At 44.7% G+C, this 15,646-nt stretch overlaps 2 protein-coding genes across 2 annotated transcripts in view; one reads left to right on the top strand and one right to left on the bottom strand.

The window, feature by feature from the left end:
* The window catches only part of LOC121612865 (calmodulin-binding transcription activator 1-like), a 49,073-nt gene extending 44,424 nt beyond the window's left edge, over nt 1–4,649 (bottom strand). Inside the window, exons 1-2 of the mRNA XM_041946021.1 lie at nt 4,625–4,649; nt 2,400–2,495 (exon numbers count right to left, since the gene is read on the bottom strand). Coding sequence (XP_041801955.1) covers nt 2,400–2,495; nt 4,625–4,649 — 121 coding nt within the window. The remainder of the gene's footprint in view (nt 1–2,399; nt 2,496–4,624) is intronic.
* A 3,113-nt stretch (nt 4,650–7,762) lies between these two features.
* Nucleotides 7,763–14,910, top strand: LOC121618655 (dnaJ homolog subfamily C member 11-like). The gene is made up of 16 exons (XM_041954194.1): nt 7,763–7,888; nt 8,667–8,796; nt 8,981–9,054; nt 9,140–9,241; nt 9,451–9,579; nt 9,695–9,817; nt 9,963–10,036; nt 10,152–10,341; nt 10,500–10,585; nt 11,505–11,621; nt 11,724–11,879; nt 12,184–12,253; nt 12,449–12,506; nt 13,157–13,299; nt 13,913–14,042; nt 14,171–14,910. The coding sequence occupies exons 1-16, from the start codon at nt 7,763–7,765 to the stop codon at nt 14,194–14,196; spliced, it is 1,734 nt and encodes a 577-aa protein (XP_041810128.1). The 3' UTR covers nt 14,197–14,910.
* Nucleotides 14,911–15,646: the final 736 nt, after the last annotated feature.

A 15,646-nucleotide genomic window follows, 5' to 3' on the forward strand; every position in this document is an offset into this window, starting at 1 on the left:
CCACATCAAACAAGCCCATTGCACATGCGTAGGCACACACAAACACTCCCGCACACACACACACACGCGCACACACACACACTCACGCAGACACACACATACACACACAGTGCCTGCCGATCAAAGAATACACATCCCAGTATTTGTCCCAGAGTGGCGTTTTTTTTTTTTTTTTTTTTTTTTTTTTTCAGTGACCTTGGTACCAAAATCCCTTTCAAAGCACACCTTCATGGACACGACCATCATCTTAACCCATCCTCACATTTACCCTCCCCGCTGACGAGGAATGGAAGACCAACTTTGCAGATTTGTTGAATGCTGATGAGCTTTAACACCCCAAAGGGTTGTATCTTGTATTTCTAACAATCCTGAACCAGAGAATGCGTCCCTGTTTTAAAAAATTCAGCCTGGGTACTGTCGCAATCGTCTTTTCCATCTGTTCCAAATGGCCCTCAGTGGAGCTGTACTATGGTGTGACATGGGGCAAAAACTTCTCTTTTGTTTCCGGCTACCCAGGAAAATGAACCATCCTGGGACACGGGGGAAACACATCTAAATATGGAAATTCAGGGCTGTTCACATTTATATTTGTATTTGAAATAATAAAACTGTTTCGAGACCTGCATTGCTTCATGTGAGTCCCTCAGCAGTAAGCCACATATTCATAGATCACTCACTCACTTGCTAATCTAGTAAAAAAGAGTCTAAAAGAGCGGCAAAGCCTGAATGCTAATGTGGAACTGTTGGCTCATTAAGTCATATAGAGGTATGCGTGCTAAAAAGTGAAAATGTTCGACCAAAGTGAAACATTGCTTTGGTAGCCTATCAAATGCCATAATTTAGACTGGAATCACACAGAAGAGCGGCCTCCGACTGATGAATATTTTACCTCATAAAACTGTCATCTCCATATTTAACACAGAAACAAGCCAATGCCCTTGTGAGATGGCTGTCAGTTAATTATAAAACTCTCCTCAGTAAAGAGAGAGAAAAATGCTCCAAATGCAACTCTTAACTCTCCCCCTACCGATATTAGGAGGCGTCAGGGGAAATTTTCACATTTTCCCCCTTTTCGGGATGAAATTAATGTGACAGAAAGAAAGGCTCATTGCACAGCAGCTAGATAGAGGGATGGGAGGGAGGGTGGGAGGGCAGGAGGGAGAGCCAGGGCAGGGAGAAGAAAGGGGGGAGCATAGCATGGGATGAGCGAGAGTGCAGGAAGAGGGAGGGAGAGGCGAGAGAAAGAGGGAGAGCGGGGGGCGGAGGGGGGATGGGATAGAGAGATGGGCGTGCATGCTAATTTTATCATTCTGCTGATAAACTTTTCCTCCAGTAATCCTCCAGCTGGGACGTGAGAACAGATAGGAGACAGGGATAGGCTCGGGAAGTCTCAGCTCATATTAAACAGCCATCCCAAACAGAACTCTCCTTTCTATTCTATTTTATTCTATTCTATTGCTTTTCAGATTTTCTCTTAATTCTTTATTTGCTATTTTGTGACAGTCTCATTTGCTCTCGTCACTCTTAACAAAATAAGAGGGTCTGGTGCAGGTATGAGGCCATCTGCTCCTTTTGAAATGAAAAAGGGGTTGGGTGTGTGTGTGTGTGTGTGTGTGCGTGTGTGTGATGGAGGAGTGTTTTGACGTATACATTCCCCCGCTATACTCATAACCCCCATCTGCACCACCACCTCACTAAGCAGCATGTCTGTCTGCTCCTCCTCACATCTGTTTATTTTCCTCCAATTTGTCCCCTTAACATACACACACACACACACACACACACTCACACACACACTGACACACACACACAGAGGCAGAGACATCCATCTGCGTCATGTCCTCTACAATCAATAACCAATCAAAGCAATCATTGCCTTTATAGTCCCTCTAACACACCACAGCAATCATGCACATGCCCAGGACACACTCGCACACATCCACAACCATGCAGCGACCCCAGATTACACACTCCATCTCACTTCTAGTTTAACCAGGCCCATTGCGGATTATAGATACATAATGCCATGTGTACAGATTAGGTATGACAATAAACTACTGATAGCGAAAGTAAGCTCTGCCCTCTCTATGGCTATGTGCAGTAGTGTGTGTGTGTGCGAGCCCACTAATACTGTACTGGCATGCATGAATAAACATGATGTGTAACAGAGCTGAATTGAAATGACGTCTCAGCAGAGAGTGTGTGTTTGCTTTGTGTGAGCGTGTGTATGTATGTGTAAGTGTGATCTGTTACAGAGCAGATGAGAAGGAGACCTCAGTTCCCGCATCACATCATTCTGCCAGAAGGCTTTTATACTTGCTCCCAGAGTCACCCTGTGCTACAGACAAATGTGCGCGTGTACGCACCAACCGTGTGAAGAGTGTTTGTGTGTCTCTTACTGTTGGCGTCAGTGTCGTCACTCTTGGGAGGGGTGTGTCCTGTGTAGCCAACAGCAATCCTGACCATTCGCTCTGGATTTCTTATCTTCTTCAGTCCTAAAAAAAGGGAAAAAGAGCGAGAAAGAGACAAAGACATATTTAGGAGATGCTCCAGACTTTGGTTTCCTTGGCAGTCGCACACCTCACCTCATTCTTCCTCCTCTAAAGCCCAGAAACAAAACTCCAAGTGATATGCATGTGGGCTGATCCATTTTCTGATCCACTAACTTGCATCCATTGTGTCCCATGATCGATTGGCCACAGTAGATGCACTGCCTCCATGTGTGTGACTAACTTGTACCCAGCTTTAGTTTCTCTTCTCTCTCATCATTTCTCTGTTTCCCTGACCACTGTTGCTATGATACAAAGTAGACCAACCAGCGCAGAGGGAGATGGTCTTCCATGCTATATGGTGGATGTTGTTCTCATGCCCACTAGTGTACTCTGCTGATCAGCACCACACACATCTGCCAGGGAATGGAAAGAGTGGATAGCTGTCTCCTGCCTTCGTCGCCCCTGCGATTCATTTGGCTTTCATTCAGCGCAACTGAGGCTCGTAAATTATCATGTCCTCTCTACACATGACACTGAGGGGGCAATGGATGAAAACCCCTCATGCAGTGAATGCGTGAGTCTGTTTGTGTGTGTGTAGGTACAGTACAGTCGGGGCAGGGGGATGGTTTTACATGTGTGTAGTACAGTGCCTGCTGATCAGCCCATGGGCCATCTGTCTCATCTACAGTTCTAGTCTTTTCACGCAACGGGACTCTCAACCCACGGCCTTCCCTTTGCCTCTGGCTACACTTCGCATGCTTGCCGACACGCTCGTATATATGTGACTTCCAGTGTGGTACACCTGAAAATGTGCTTCACAGATGTATGGTCCTACTTGTGTGGTTCAAGTTTTCCAAAAATTACGTTGTCAGAGTAATCTTGCTCTGCATCGCTCCCTAGTGGAGAGAGGATTAAAGACTCCTTCTGTCACTTTCAGAATCACTTTTCTGAGGAAGCAACCAGAAGAATCAATTATAAAACAATAAAGCTGATGTCGATGGCATAATTTCAGTGCCGTATGTCACTTTCGCTCTGAAGTTGCTGAGGAACTGCATGTCATCCATAACAACACATTCAGCTGATGTGTTCATTGGCTTCTGGATGTGTGATATCTGTGCTTTGAATAGGCAAGAAAAGAAAGTGATACTTAGAGCAGACTAACAGTCAGAGGATGTTTATAAACAAATGTCAAACACACTGAGTAAGAAATAAAGATTTCATTAACCCGTGAGTTGGGATAGAGATAATATTGCCATGGTGATTTTGACCATCCCTTAAATAATTCATGAATGAACGAATAACAGTCCGAATGGTGTGTGTGGCAATAATGACCCCAAGAGTTTAGTGGAGGGAGTAAAAATTTCTACTAGATTCATACATGATATGACCTAAAACTGACACACATACACTCCACCCCCCTCCCCAAATGCACCCTATTGTCACCTTCACTGCCTTAGCAACCACATACACATATCAACACCAAATGAACACAAACATAAACACGCACGCGGAAATGCACGCACACACACACACACACACACACACACACACACACATACACACACACACACACACACATTGGATTGTGACTAAATAAATGCACAGCTGGTCTGGGAGGTTTCGTGCCAGTCAAGAAAGAAAACCTACGATCCAATTGTCTATTTTATGCTTAAAGAGAGATACAGAAATAGATAAACACGCGCGCGCGTACGCACACACGCGCGCGCGCACACACACAGAAAGCATCTGAATTCCTTCAGCGTGAACCACTCTCAACCTCTCTCATCCCCATCCCTTTTATGCTAAACGCTTCAAAAGCGCTTCAAAAGCAGCTACTCAGGGGAAACGCTGACAAGCACTGGACGGTGAAAAACTACCCGATACCCCGACTCACTCAGAGCCCACCGACAGGACAACTCTCCTTACGTTATTTATTTGCTGTCGGTTAACCGTGCTCCACACAGTCGCTGGTTCAGCACCAGCGTCCGTGTTTTCGGGACGGGCTGGAAGAAAGGGAAAGCCCTGCCGTTATCTCTCTCCCCCGCTATGCCTCCGTCCCTTCATCGCCTCGTCTGAACCCCGAATAGCAGGACTCTGCCACCTCAAATTAAAAACCGTTATTTCTCTCTTACCTTCCGGCTTGTTTTCGGCAGCCATTTCCCCTCCGCCGCGCGCCTCATCCCTCCTCCTCCTCCTCCTCTTCCTCCTCCTCCTCCTCCTCGACTCGACCTAGTGGTGGTGGAGGAGGTGGCGGTGGTGGTGGGGTGGGGGGGGGACCACGCGCGTGCACAGAGAGGACAGCTCAAGGAGGGGGGCGGGGCTGAGAAGAAGGGGTGGCGGGGCGAGCCTGCCGCGTTCAGCGAGGCTATTGGACCAAACTGTGAAGATTGACAGCGGGGATCCGTGATGGTGACTCGCGGAATTCTCAATCCCTCCGTTTATTCTCGCTGGCCCCGCCCCCTGACGTACACGCGCACTCTTTCTCGCTCTCTCTCTCTCTCTCCCCTCTCACGTCACCGAACGACGTCTGTATTCGAGGACACCTTGACAGCCTCCCACAGCATCATCATCATGCTCATCATCGTCTTCTCTCTCTCTCTCTCTCTCAGTCACACACACACACACACACACACACGCACACAGCGTAGGCCTACATATACATATACATTACACACACACACACGCACACACACACACACACATACAAACGCGCGCGCTCATTTCTTCACATGCAAACCCAGTGGACCGCTAACAAAATGCGATGTAAGGTCGCGCCTCGCCATAAATTATGAATCCCCTTTTGAATCTAAATGAAAAGAAGTGCCTTGAAAGAGACTTTTTAGATTTAGGTTTTTAGGTGGGCCGGCGGGTGCTGTCAGTCGCTGTGGTGCTGAAGCTCGCGGTGCTGAAAGGACAGCTCCGCACGCGCCTACACTGCACTCACTACCTGCCTTCTTTGAGCCGTGTTATTGAATTGAAGTGATGACAGGCCAGGCGAAAACTTACAGGGTGAAATGAAAAACATGCCCCCTCCTCGCACTAATAACCCCAACGGGAATTTAAGTTTACAGCGAGCCTATCGCAATATTCACAAGGATGCGACCGTTTTACACCAGACTACCCGTTCTTAAAGCGGAGCTTAACCGGGACCATTATGTTCCTGTTTCAAGCCCACTCTGTCACTCTGCGCCTCGGGGCAGAACATCGTCTTTGCACCAAAGACTTGTGTTTGACGGAGACAATCCTGTTCGTAGACACGCTTCACGGAAATCTGAGGTTTTAAATGGTTCATCATCAGCTACGTGTATTTAACGTAGCCTCTGAGCACAGACACACACACGGTTCTTGGCATGGACAGGGTACAAGCAGGATAAATGGCAATGAGGGACATGTATAAGATATGTACCACTCCTAAAAACAAAAAACAAAACAAAACAGATCAACTTAGTTTAAACCTTCAAATCCGCTTGTCCTTGTCCGATGGAAGGAACGATGCCGCATGCAAAAACGTGTCATTCCATATCAACAGCGAAGCATTAGTGTACAGCACAGAAGCTGGCATAGAAACCTTTATGGGAACTGTAACACATGCGAACAACACTATAGAACAGAACTTTTATTTTGAGAAGTGGTACAGTGGTGATGAAAAACAAGTAGATTTTCTCAAGCACTGCACTTATATTGAGGTATTTCCAATTTATGACAAATAATCATTAAAGAATGGTCTGATAATTGCACAATACTCTCCTCCACTACTTTTATCTAACTACACTTGGTACTTGTCAGATTAAGATTGTATTTCCTTGTAGATTATAATACTATTTGTATCCAAAATGAGCTCTGCCACTATACAGCATTAAAATGTTGCTTATATCTTGATGCATCCATAATGATAATCCAATCATGTGATATACACAGGAGGGAAGAACTTTTCAGATCCTTAAAAGTACTTAAAATAGCATCCTCCATTACAAAGTCCTGCATTCAAAAAGTTAGTTATTAATTAATTATCACCAAAATGTCCTCACAGCATGAAAAGTAAACATATCTGCTGCATCGTCCACGCTCCTGAATTTATTTTTGATGCATTGACATGTGAGCAGCATTTCAATGCTGTACAGCTGGTGGTGAGGAAACTAATTTTAATGACCTTATGTTTGGTAGTTCAGCCCACAGCAATGCATACATTTGCAAACTAACGTTTTTTGTTTGTAAAATCTTAATCTTAATAACCATAGCTGTTAGATTAATGTAATGGAGGAAATGGTGCAACATATCCCTCAGAAATACATACAAGTCGAAGAAGCAGAAGTGCCTCAGTAAAGTACTTAGATACATCTCACCACTTAACATCATGCCAACATGAGAACTTTTACTTTTGATACATTGTGCTGATAATACTAGGGCTCGTACTTAAGCTAATGGAGTATTGTGGTATTTCTACTTTTACTTATGTAGCAGAGCATCTGCGAGAGCGATAGAGACTGAGGACAGGAAACACAGCTGGATTACCGACTGGGCAAACAGGGCAACTGCCCCAGGGCCCAGACCCAAAATGGTCCCCTAAAAGCCCCTAGATCACATTGTGGCAATTACTTTGTGGTGATTCAACTATCTGCAATTGAGCTTGTGAATATGAACTATTGAAGCACAATATCAACTGACATGATAGGAGCCCGAGGTCCTGCTTTATTAAATGATCTTGAAGCCTGTCCTAAAGAGGAGCCCAGTATCAAAATCGAGTTTTAAGACCGTCATTATTTCATCTGATAGGGTTTACATGTTCCATATTCCCAAATTAATGCATGTTTAATCAAACTGCCACATTGGGAACCAATAGGGAAAGGTATTACATACTAAAGGAGAGCAGGAATTGTCACAAAAACTTGGATTTTGTTATAATACTCTTAATAATTAAATGATTCTACTTAAAAGCACTTAAGATAAGATAGCGTAAAGTCTAGTTAACAGTCGTGTTCATGAATGGTGGTTGTTCAGCCAATCAGCATTGAGAACTCGTGTTTGCCACTAGACAAGATAACAGCCAACCAGTTGTTTTCAGAGAGAAAGAAAGAAAACTAAAAGGACTGAAGGGTGTGTTTTTTGACACACGGACAAATAAAATACCTTCTGCAGAGGGAAAAACGCTCCTCACAGTCGTTTTTCTTCCTGGATGACGGCGTCACATCTCTGTCGCGCTGAGCTCAAACACAACCAGCAGAGGGCGACAGAACAACTTCCGCTCCTCGACCAATCCCTCCTCCTGACCAATGAGCTTCCAGGGCACTGGAAGGGTGGGCGGGACAGGACCAAACGCAAACATGGCGGCGTCCTTAGATGATGATTTTGAGTTTAATAACCAGGACTATTACTCTCTACTCAACGTCAGGAAAGAGGTACGCTTTTTTGTGTTTTACAGTGGCACCGAATGGTGACGGACCTTCTCGCGGTGACATTGGGTAGATTTTCATTGGTTGAAGTGGTCTGGAGTCGGTGCATCATCCTTCAGTTAAATAACGGTCTTCTTCATCAGCCCCTTCATCGGTGGAGGTTGAGACCCGGTTGAAGCTACAGAGGCATGAACAAGCAGGATATTTCAGCACCTCTTAAGCTTGAATGCAGGCAGAGTTTGCACTCTGAAGTGGGTATTTGCGTAATATGTCTGCATCGATGAGCACCTTCTCAAATCTCAGTCTTCATTGAAGCAGGCAGACTGAGAGGCCTGACCAGGACTCAGTTGGACGTTCAACTGGATAACGTTAGGTAGCATGAGGTAGTTACTGACACCACAGCCTAGCAGGAGGATCATTATCACACTTTCAATTCCTCGTCTGATGTCGGAGAATTTGTAGCTGCTTTTTCAATATCCTTAAAAACAGGATGCTTTAATGCAGCACTCAGGAGTGGGACTGAAACAATAAGGCGATTAATCGATCGGTCCATTACGTGAAAATGAGTCTGCAATATTTCGATAATCAGTTATGTTCGAGCTAAAATGAAACAATATAGCTGATTCCAGTCTGCCAAAAGTGATGATTTCCTGCTTTAATGGCATTTTACAGACCAAACAGTTAATCAGTTAATCGACAAGATTTTGCAACAAAGGTGGATCAATAATGACAGTAATTGTTAGTTGCTGCTCATGAGTGAGGCCTGTCCTCTCTCTTGTCCCAGGCTACACTGGAGGAGCTGAAGGCGTCGTACCGGAGGCTGTGTATGCTCTACCACCCTGACAAACATCGAGACCCCGAGCTGAAAAGTCAGGCTGAGCAGCTTTTCAACCAGGTGCACCAGGCGTATGAAGGTAAGGACGCTTGCAGGTGTCCACCAACTGGAAATGAAAGCATTTCAACTCCATGAAATTAAACAGTGGCAGTGGAAACAGGACCAGGGCATGAATACAGACAACACACAAAAACTTCAAGAAAAAAAAAAAAAACACAGAACATCTACATAAGCTGAACTCTTATTTGCCTTTTTCCCCTCAGTGCTGAGCGATGCTCACTCCAGAGCCATCTATGACATCTTTGGGAAGAAAGGGCTGGAGGTGGAAGGCTGGGAGGTAGTAATTCTGTCTAACTTAACCTTATGCATACAGAATTAACATAGCTTCACAACCAATATCTTATGGCGATGATGCTGTGTAGGTGGTGGAGAGGAAGAGAACTCCGGCAGAAATTCGAGAGGAGTATGAAAGGCTGCAGCGAGAAAGAGAAGAGAGGAGGCTGCAGCAAAGAACTAACCCCAAGGTTTTCTCACTCTCAGCTACAGCACATTCTTTCGTCAACTTTGCTACTTTCACAGTATTGAGTGGGCCACCGCTTTTATGGAGATATTTAATACACAACTCAGTTTTGACTGTGGATACTTTCCGGATCATTTCGTTATGTCCCTCACCCTTTCCCTTCTTTCTCAATTAATTCTGTCTGTCTCTCCCCTTCACTCCCCCATTCTTCAGGGCACCATCAGTGTGGGTGTGGATGCAACAGATCTGTTTGACCGCTATGATGAGGACTTTGAAGAGATGCCAGGAGGAGGGTTTCCTCATATTGAAATCAACAAGATGCACATTTCCCAGTCCATAGAGGTACAACAAAACACGCTCTCACTTAGCATTTACCCTCCACACAGCTCCTTACCAGGGCCAGGGTCACTGTCGTATTTTCTGTTTCATCAGGCGAAACTTTCCTGTCTCTCCTCAGGCTCCTTTGACGAACTCTGACACGGCAGTACTGTCCGGGTCGCTCTCGACACACAACGGGAACGGAGGGGGCAACATTAACATGACTGTGCGGAGAGTTACATCGGCCAAGGGCTGGGGAGAGGTAAGCACACACACAAACACACATACACACACACACACACACACATGCAGATACACGAACACAAACCACATTTTCAATATGCTTTGTGTTAAATGATCAGATGGGATAATACAGATTTTTTGTTTCTGTGCGTTCGTCTGTGCAGGTGGAGTTTGGTGCAGGGGACATACTTGGACCTCTCATTGGGTTAAAGGTGTTTCGCAACGTCACTCCGCGTTGGTAAGGCCTGACTGTTTGAGATACGGAACTATAATAGAAAAATGTATTAACATACGAACAGCCTGTTGAGAATGCTCTCTCTTTTTTTCCTACTCTCTGTCATTCCTCGGTCCAGTTTCTTGACTGCCCAGTGCGGTTTGCAGTTCTCTCCTCGAGGTTTGAGGCCGAGCTGTTCTCTGATGACAGCACGCCACCTGGACCAGAACACCATGGGCTATCTGCAGTGGCGCTGGGGACCCAACAGTGCCATGACCACAAGCCTGGTCCGAGACACGAAGAGCAGCCACTTTACTCTAGCTCTGCAGGTACACACAAACACAAATGCATACACACTGTAAGCATATACAGCTACCTTCTATCAGGTTTGTACTGCCACTGACATTTGACTTACTCAACCCTTAGAAATGCTATTTCTTTCACTGTATTTACTGTTTTACTTCTCTCCCAACCCCACCCCTTCCAGCTGGGTGTGCCTCACTCCTACCTAATGATGAGCTACCAGTACAAGTTCCAGGATGAGGACCAGACTAAAGTTAAAGGCTCTGTTAAGTACGTCTGCCTGCTCATCCTGTATCAAAGGACATTTTCTCTGTAAACCAACTGGTTTACCAGACAGACTGTGTGCAAAAAGATTAAAGAAGAGCCACTTAACATCAGCTGGAAGCACTGCCACTGCCTGGCATTAAGTTATTCTTTAAGTGACTAGAAGGATTTAAAAGGTTTTTAAATTAATTTTCTTGCTATTGCTATTGCAAGAAAATTGTGATATGATTGTTACATGACAAGGTCTTTCCTTGACAAATGTTTCAAAATTACATGAAAGCAGTTTCTTTACAAGTCCTAGTTATGTCACGATCAAGGAAAGAACTGTTTTGTGATCATCAGTGAGCAGAACATGAGAACTTTGGCTTTTTGGCCTTACATATTAACCATCCTGTATAAGCCATTTAATTATGTGACCTGCAAATCACCTATTTAGTTAACTTAGGGCAGCATTTCAAATATTGTTGAAAAAATATTTGAACTTTTTTTAAAATATTTAAGATAATAACAATAATTTATTTATGAAACACATTTTCAAGCAAGAAACACGAAGTGCTTTCCACCATTAGGAAAATAAAAGACAATCGCAGGACATAAGCAGCATTAAAAGAGCTGTAGGAGATAAAAAGCAGTATACTGTTGTACAATATAGTATGAAAATATAAAAAGACTTAAGCTCATGATAAAAGAAATGAAACATTCAGAAATACAGAAATTCACATGAAAGGAAATTTGATAAAAAAGAAGGTAGCAGCTGTGGCTCAGGAGGTCTAGAAAAGCAGCATATAAATGCAGTCTGTTTACCGTTAGCAACACATATTTGACCCCAAAATGTTTGAATCTTCTGGCTGTATAATTTACTCTGTCCACTGTAGCTGCCTAACTCTCATGGTCTCTGTTCATCTTTGTCCTCCTCTGTTTCCAGGACAGGCTGGTTTGGTACTGTGGTGGAATATGGAGCAGAGAGGAAGATCAGCCGACACAGTGTCCTGTCAGCCACTGTCAGCATCGGGGTCCCGCAGGGAGTCACACTCAAGATCAAGTACTGGCCAGCCCAAAATATGATGTCATTCCTCTGCGGGTCTTTACCTCCCTGCATAATTATCTGATGTCTGCGTGTATTTGTGTTGGCGTTTCCACGCAGGTTGGCGCGTGCCAGTCAAACGTACCTGTTTCCAGTCCACCTGACAGATCAGCTGCTGCCCAGCGCTGTCTTCTACGCCACCGTGGGACCCCTGCTGGTCTATATGGCCATCCACAGACTGATCATCATCCCATACTCGCAAGCACAGAAAGAGCAGTCAGTACACCTCCTGTCCTCATTAACTCAGGCAGCATCTCACTTTGCCACAGCTGTAGAAATTTCAGCATATTCTTTTTTTTTTTGCATGTATGAGGAATAGTTTGACTGTGAAACTTCATGTCCATCAGCTGAAGGCAACTACACAGCCGGAGTTGGGCAGAAATGCAACGTTTTGGCTACGGGTGTAGTGAATACTATCAGGGATTCTTTCACACTTATCATTATCATCACAGAGAGACTGAGCAGTGAATCCCAGTGGGTGATTGTTGGTGTCTGCTTTGTCTGTCTCTGTGCCTCTCAGAGAGCTGGAGCTGCAGAGGAAGAGCTCAGCCACAGACATCGCCAAGAAGAAGCAGGAGGCAGAGTCTGCCGTGAGTACTCGCACTCACATGCAGTCACACAGTTATCCGCTGTGTGTGGGGGATCATTGATCATTGTTTCCAGGTTCAGCTCTCCTCATCTTGTCTGAAAACCTCTCTCCTATCCTATTCTATTTTGGTCCTCCTTCCCCTCCCCTTCCTCCTCCTCCTCCTCCTTCTCGTCTTTCTCCCTCGGCTCCCCTGCAGGTTCTGCTGATGCAGGAGTCTGTGAGGAGAATCATAGAAGCGGAAGAATCCAAGATGGGTGAGGGAACACACACGTACACACACATACACACAGATGCTACAGTAGGGTGAGGCACTGAGAACTTTTTTTTTTTTAGATTACAGCCAGCATTCAAAACTTGGTAAAAATCCAAGTGTGTAATTCAAACACATATCTCATGGTTGCTGTTCACTGCGTAATATAGTGTAGCTACAGGATCCTGTTTTTTTCTGACTTCCATCATCTACTGCTGTGAAGTAGGTGATGATGAAGTAGCCCATCTCCATGCTGCAGTGTTTACGTAAGTCTGTGCACAGACCACCGGGGTGTGCACTGGCAATAAATTAAGTCTATGATTTTAGTGTACTAATGGATTTCTTGTTATATCTGTGTAGAGGGTGCATTTGATTATTTGAAGAGTCAAGCTCTCCATGGGATGTGTTCACAGCACCTCCTGGACGCTCTGTCTAAGAAGCAGAGCTGGAAACTACAAACATAGTAGCAGCACTATTGTGGCCATGCCACAGCTTGACGTAGCTGACGGAGCTTCAGGAGGAATTCACACACTAACTCGCACAATTGTCCACTCCTCATGTCTGTCATACATTTAGTGCCACTGGTGTTCTGGCTGTTCTTCTGTCTGTCTATACATAAGTGACTTAACGCTGATGCGGTACATGACTGTCTAGGTCTGATCATCCTGAATGCCTGGTATGGAAAGTTTGTGTCAGACACAAGCCAGAAGCAGGACAAAGCAAAAGTCATCGACGTCACTGTGCCTCTGCAGTGCCTGGTAAAGGACTCCAAGCTCATCCTCACCGAGTCCTCTAAGGTATGTGTGTGGTCACATGTCAGTGTGTCCATTTGATTATCTACAACTCTGTGGGAAGCTGATTAGGTCATTATTTCTTTCCTCTTCCCTGGCGTTCGATCTTTAAATATGTCTTTTAATATAGTTTCATATATCGCCAGCTGGTGTTTATAAATGCTGTTGCAAATGACAGTCAGTGTTTGTGAATGCTGCTCTATGCACGTGCACACGTGCACGGAGGGCGCACTAGGACCCCTGCTGCTGACTGCTGACTGTTCCTTGGTGCCTATTACTGAACGCCGTCCTGTACTGTGTCTGTAATGCTCGTGTGGGTCTTCATTTCCTTGCATTTCACTGGTGTAAACAGATGCACACTAGCGTAGTCGCCATATAGGACGGTGTTCAAATATACTCACACTAAGGAATAAATGGCAGTTGGAAGCAGAGGTCCTAGCACGCCGTTTGCCACAGCATTTATAAACACCAGCTGGCGATATAGAACTTTACTATAAAACAGTTTATTAAGAATTGAATATTTATTATTATTAACTGGCAGGGAAATGGAGACGGTTAATGCAATCATACAATACATACAATCTGTAAGCATGCATGTGAATTGTTTCTCTGTGTGCAGGCAGGATTGCCGGGCTTCTATGACCCCTGTGTAGGAGAGGAGAAGAGTCTTAAATTACTGTACCAGTTCAGAGGTGTCATGCACCAAGTCATCTCTGCAGACACTGACTCGCTACGGATACCCAAGCAATGTAAGTATCCACCCTCACCCAAGACCCAGTATTATTATAATGTAGCTGCACACCAATTACAGCGAGACTACAGCCTACAGTATATGCATGCATCCATGTCGAAATTATATATTGTTTTGTCTTTTCAGCTCACAGAATTGAGTCTGAGTCTTAGGAGCCCACCGGTGTTGGAGCACCAGAGGGCAAATGCAGATCAAAACAGACTTTGCGTCAACAGAAGAACCCAAGAACAGAGGGGACACATCAACAATAAGTCTGCGTCTCTCCTCTGGTCCTCTCCTGTCGTGGCATTTGTGAATCTGTCCATCGATTTCCTCCACTCCTCCCTTTCCTGTGGGCCATCCCCGAGGTTCAGCAGAATACAGGAGTCAGCTCAGAGCTTCTACAAGGTGTCACACCTGACAGGGCTGCTCAAATATCTGCCTGCTGTAGGAGATCAGACATTGGCCCTGAACATAGTTTTAAATATGCACTACACAGAGGGGCTGATGGTCACCGCGGACGTGGTGAGCATTCCCATCAATGATGAGCTAAAAGCGATACATTTAAAGATGTGTCATTTGTCATGTCGAGTATATACAGATGAGTGGTAGTTTTACCCCACATCATTGTAGTCTTTGTCCTGTGTGTGTTATCACCCTGGTAGGTTTGAATCTAATAATGGTATAACATGCCAGTCATTTCACTGACTCGTCCAAATGTTTAGAGTAACACTATGCAGGATCATGTCTCAGTGACCTTGAGGCTGGCCAGGACTGAGGATTGATTGTGTGACTCATGTTTTCGTTTACTTGTTCTCATCCTCAGTTATTATGCCTTTTAGTGACATGTCACATTAGTGTGTAAACTGGTGCTCAAAACTTCTATCTGTGAGGGGGTTGGGATGTGGGAGTTGGAGGGGGGTTGTACAGGGAGGGAAAGTGATGCAGATGCCCTTTGATGGTAGAGATCCAACCAAGGAGAGGCGGGCTTGAACTCCTCATACTGATTTTTTAATATCTCAGGCTAGACTGCAATTTAAAGGCCGTAATTCCACTTTGATTTGATTTGTGTCAGCGCTTATCGATTATCTCTGTGCAGTTGCAGCCAAAACAGATTTTTTTTTTCTTTGATTTTTAATGCAGTGAAATCCAGCACAAAGCCCCTGTTCACGGTTGGGATGCGACCAGTAGAGGGCGTAGGTCGCCGCTCTCTCTCTTCTGGATGTTGTGTTTGCTGCTGAAGCAGTCACTGTGACAGACAATAACTTGTTACTGAAGCTGACCTGAGCCACACTAAAACACTTTTACACAGCAACATTTATTTGTTTGACTTTGTTGTCATTTGTTCACCAGTCCGTTTTAAATTTAAAGACATTTAATTGAATTAATCTGCTAATGCCTTGACACTTCTTATACATTGTAATGTATAAGATGCTAAAACGATCCTTGTCAGCCAGGGCTTTTATGTGATAATCCACACACTGAATTTACCTCTGCTATAGTCATTTTCTTATCAGAGTGGTGAGGCAGACTCGGGGAAATCTAATATCCTATGATGCACTTTCTGTTCAGATATAGATGGGTGTAATATCAAATGCACATTACATTAAATGCACACTACAA

This window comes from Chelmon rostratus, chromosome 2 (assembly GCF_017976325.1).
Source record: "Chelmon rostratus isolate fCheRos1 chromosome 2, fCheRos1.pri, whole genome shotgun sequence".
Lineage (NCBI taxonomy): Eukaryota > Metazoa > Chordata > Actinopteri > Chaetodontiformes > Chaetodontidae > Chelmon > Chelmon rostratus.

Bases quoted from the DNA above. Each gene is read 5' to 3' on its own strand.
- LOC121618655 (XM_041954194.1), top strand. From the start codon at position 7,763: ATGAGCTTCCAGGGCACTGGAAGGGTGGGCGGGACAGGACCAAACGCA. The intron at 12,507-13,156 runs GTGAGGGAACAC...ATGACTGTCTAG, and splicing joins AGCGGAAGAATCCAAGATGG to GTCTGATCATCCTGAATGCC. The intron at 14,043-14,170 runs GTAAGTATCCAC...TTGTCTTTTCAG, and splicing joins GCTACGGATACCCAAGCAAT to CTCACAGAATTGAGTCTGAG.